This window comes from Vollenhovia emeryi, unplaced genomic scaffold, assembly GCF_000949405.1.
Source record: "Vollenhovia emeryi isolate VEMERY1.0 unplaced genomic scaffold, V.emery_V1.0 DF939814.1, whole genome shotgun sequence".
In the NCBI taxonomy this organism is placed as follows: domain Eukaryota; kingdom Metazoa; phylum Arthropoda; class Insecta; order Hymenoptera; family Formicidae; genus Vollenhovia; species Vollenhovia emeryi.
The window spans coordinates 14,687-18,964 of record NW_011966552.1 but is presented as its reverse complement, the minus strand read 5'-3'; the positions used below and the strand labels follow the sequence as shown (position 1 = coordinate 18,964).

General features: G+C 42.2%; 1 protein-coding gene across 1 annotated transcript in view; it reads right to left on the bottom strand.

The window, feature by feature from the left end:
• The window catches only part of LOC105556738, a 12,821-nt gene that overhangs the window by 6,155 nt on the left and 2,388 nt on the right, over positions 1-4,278 (bottom strand). Inside the window, exon 3 of the mRNA XM_012003839.1 lies at positions 600-1,931. Within this exon, the coding sequence (XP_011859229.1) occupies positions 600-1,866 (1,267 nt within the window). The 5' untranslated portion in view covers positions 1,867-1,931. The remainder of the gene's footprint in view (positions 1-599; positions 1,932-4,278) is intronic.

The window sequence follows — 4,278 nt, the reverse complement described above, 5'->3', positions numbered from 1 at the left end:
TCGTTCGAGACCGTCGAAAACGGTCCCGTGGTGTGTACACACGGTATTGGAATTGGAATCGGCAATGGATCCGGAAAGAATCCAGCCGAAAGCGGTATTCTGAGCAATAGGTTCGTTAATAGCGCCTTTTCGGAGTCCGTCCCGAAGGATGACGCTATATAAGTCGGCCCCTAGGATAAGGTCGATGGGATCAGAATTAAGGAATTCAGGATCAGCTAATTCTAAATTACTGACGTGGTCCCATTGGGCTTGTGTTGGTACGCGCGCCGGTGTATAATGGGTCAACGATGGCAATACAATTGCCGTTGTCGAATACGCAGGTGCGTTGCTTGTGGCGGGGCTGACGCGTACGCGGGCAGCTCAACGAGCAGAGGATTTCGTATTCCCGATGCCGGTGATGCAAATACTTTGGTTGATTCGGGGAAGACGAAGCAGTTGTGCAAGGTTTTCGGAAATTAATGTGGCCGCGGAACCTTGATCGATTAACGCGCGAGCACAAACAAAGCGATCGCGCGGCGAATATATTCGAACGCGTGCGGTAGCGAGGAGGACAGCTGAAGTCGCGGTCAAAGGCCTTGACACGGTGAGCGAGACAATACCGTCGTTCTGATTTGTCTTGGTTGTCTCGTTCGAACTGGAAGATTCGTCGCACGGTAACCCTGCTGACTTCGAGGTATGAAGAAGCGAGTGATGTTTTTGTTGACACTCTCGACACCGGTATTCGTTTTTGCAATCCCGTAACGTATGATTCGCGGCGAGACAGTTATAACAGCGTTTACTAGTTTTAATAAATTCGAATCGACGTTCGGGCGTGTACGATAAGAATTGGACGCATTTAAACAGAGGATGTTGTCCTTTACAAATTACGCATTCGAATTTCACCGCCGTCGAATGTGAGGAAATAGATTTAGTTGCTTTGGATTTCGACGCGGTTGGTTTCGTTGCGCTGCTTTGTTTGAATGGCGATATAACTTCGAAGGCACGGACGCGATTGTCCAAAAACTCGTTGAGTTCGGTATACGACGGTAACTCTTGGGACTCGCTTAATTTTAATTCCCATGCTTTCCGCGAAGCTTTATCAAGTTTTTGAGATACAAGGTGTATTAGAATGTCATCCCAGGTTTCTACCGGACGACCAAGCTTTTTCAACGCTTGTATCGACATATTAGCGGTATCTCGTAATGTTTGCAAGTCCTTCGCGGTTTCTTGTACAACGATCGGTAACGATAAGAGCGCTTCTAAATGAGAATTAACGAGCCGACGTATATTTTCATATCGCGCCGACAAGATTTGCCAAGCGACTTGGAAATTTGCATCGGTCACGGTCAACTGACTTATTGCATCGCCAGCTGACCCGGTAACACTCGCACTCAGATAGTGCAGTCGGTCGACATTGGTTAAGTTCGGATTGTTAATAATCATTGATTTGAACCGATCGCGAAAGGTTTCCCATCGTTCGAACGACCCATCGAACTTTGGTAAATCGATGCGCGGTAAGCGCGAGATCGGGCGCGTCACGATGTGATCGGTACTTGCTTGAGATGTATCGAGGCTGGCGTTCTGGGAAGTCTGCGCGGCGACTTCGGTCATGTAGTCGATGGTTGCGTCTTTGATCTCCTCACAGCGTTCAAATAGGTTGTCCTTGAAGTATGGATGTTCCAGCAAGGATTTTGCATCGGACAGGAATCGCAGCTTGGCGTCCAGCAGTCTGATTTCTCGGAACAGCTCCTTCACTCGTTCAATTCGGCTCATGGTGGTCGCATGGGTCATCCTAGCTTGACCCAGCTTCTTAAAGTTGGTGGTTGCCTTCGACATGGAGGTGATCAGCTGATTCTGCTTCTCCACGATTTCGTCGAAGGACTCCATTGGTAGTTGGATTCGGCTTGACAATGGTTTCTCGATAACTCGGTCAGGGTTGCCAGATATTTAACCTGTCAAATCGCCATTAGAGGTCACCCAAATCGCCAAAATCGCCATTAGAGGTCACTCAAATCGCCAAAAAAGCGCCAGTTTCAGTACTATCTCACCTAGTAGAACAAGAAATCAAGATGAAACTTAAAATAAAGTCAAAATGATGTCATCTTGACTTTTATATAATTACGAATATATATTTGTTGTTTTTGGACTTACTCGGCTATAATAGGGATAGACGAGATTGAAAAACATTATAATTATTAAATCTAGATTATATATTTTGAAAAAATATAATCAGCTCTAAATACATTTCCACATACACTGTATAAAAACTATTAATTATTAATCACAGTCTTGTTCGCGAGCGCGTTCGTTAAGAGGAGAAGGAAGCACACCAGAGTTTTCACAGAAAAGAAAAGACAGAGTTTAATGAGCACAAAATAAAGTCAGCCAAGTTACAAGACACAAGAATAAGTATAAGCCGTGCGCGTGAGTTCAGAAAGCGAAGCCGAAGTCGTGATAAGTGAAATGCGAGCGTGCGTTAAGTCCGTGCGGGTAGCGTAAGTCGAGATAAAGAGCGGTAAACTGCGGTTATGCGATACGTGCGGAGGTGCGAAAAGCTAAGAGCGATCAGCGCTTTTTCGAGCTTGAGACGCGCTTTTAAGGGGCTCGAGAGTCCCGTTAGAACGATTTTCCTCGGCCAATCGTCGCGTGTCGTGTCGCCGGCAGACAACGGGATTTTTTCGCGGGAAAGCCCTATTGGCTAGCGGTGGCGTGCTATCGTGAACGGCACGTGGTCGCTAAAGCGGTTGCGGACAAGATTAATGTCGCGGATTGTTATTATAAACGTTCGCTGGCGGCCTCGAGCTTGTTTGTCTCGCAACCGGCAAACAAACTCGAGGCTTTGCAAGAATATTCTCGAAGCTCACAATTTTTACATGCTTCGAGAGAATATTCTCTCGAATATTCGATGGTCTGCTCAAACAGTCTTGTTTGTACTTTGTATTTCAGACTAAGCCTCTATATTATTTATATTCAAAACCCATACAGCACAAATCTTGCTGCAATGTAGCTGCAATGTAACTGCAAGATTTGTGCTGTATGGGCAACGAGTGTGTATCAAATTTTAATAAACAAAATAAAACAATCGATATGATACACATAAAAAACATTTCTTCATGTATGAAAAAACTACACGGAGAAAAAGACTTGGTTGGGATAACCAAAAAAATGGTCGCCTGAAACCAAGTGCCTTGGTTATATATGCGCCAGCTGATTTCTTGGTTACACGTACCAACGGCACTTAGTTCGACTGCAATAGTTGGAGCAACCAATAGTACTTGGTAGACTTGGTCGCTCTAAACTATCATTACTTGATTATTGTAACCTTTATCTTTTGGTTGACTTTACCAAGTTACTTGATTGATGGAACCAACGATCGTACTTAATTGTACCAACTATATCTTTATTGGTACAATTAATTGACCAAAGCACTAAAAATTGAAACATTCTCTTAAATAAAATATTTTTTATAGCTCAGTTCATTGGTGAAAATATTTTTCTTATTAACAGTTTGTCGTAAGGTTAAAATTACATAAATGGTCCAAATTGGCTATAAACGGTTTCATTTTTTGGTTAAAAAAACTGCCCGATTCAACTATAATATTTTTATTTTTACGATCATGCGGAAAATTCACACTTCGCAAAATTTATTAATTTAAAATGTAATTTAAATGTAGAAACGTAACAGAACTTGCCTTCAAATATTGAGACGAACTTCTCAAATCTCCAATTTTCCAACAATTCTTTCACGCTTGTTACTTCCATAGCTGCACTAAACAACTTATGTCCGTTTCTATCGATGCAAACCTTATTCTCGGTTTAAGTTACTTCTTGTTCTAATTCTTAGGACTAGTAAGGAATAAGAAGTAAGTGAGCCGAGATTGAAATTAACCTTAATCGGTGATACCCCTTTCTACCGAATTCACCGTGAACTTGGTTATGCTATAAGCTATGGTCGTTTGTTTTTATTTTTTTTAATTTCAATTTGATGTTATGAGAACTAATTGCCGTGGTTCCTTCTGGATAACCAATCGGAATACAATTTCTTGGTTACTTTAACCAATTGCGTTGGTTATAAACACCAACAGTCCCTATCAAGTTTGAATTGCCAGACTAACCAAGTGTACATGATTATGGTAACCAAGTCAATCGTTATAGCAACCAATATACAGCTAACCAAGAAAAACTTTGTAAATTTAACCAAGCCTTTCTTTCCGTGTACTCATATAAAGTATTAATCACAGTCTTGTTTGTACTTTGTACTTCAGACTAGGCCGGCCTTTTTACGTCTATAATAACGTC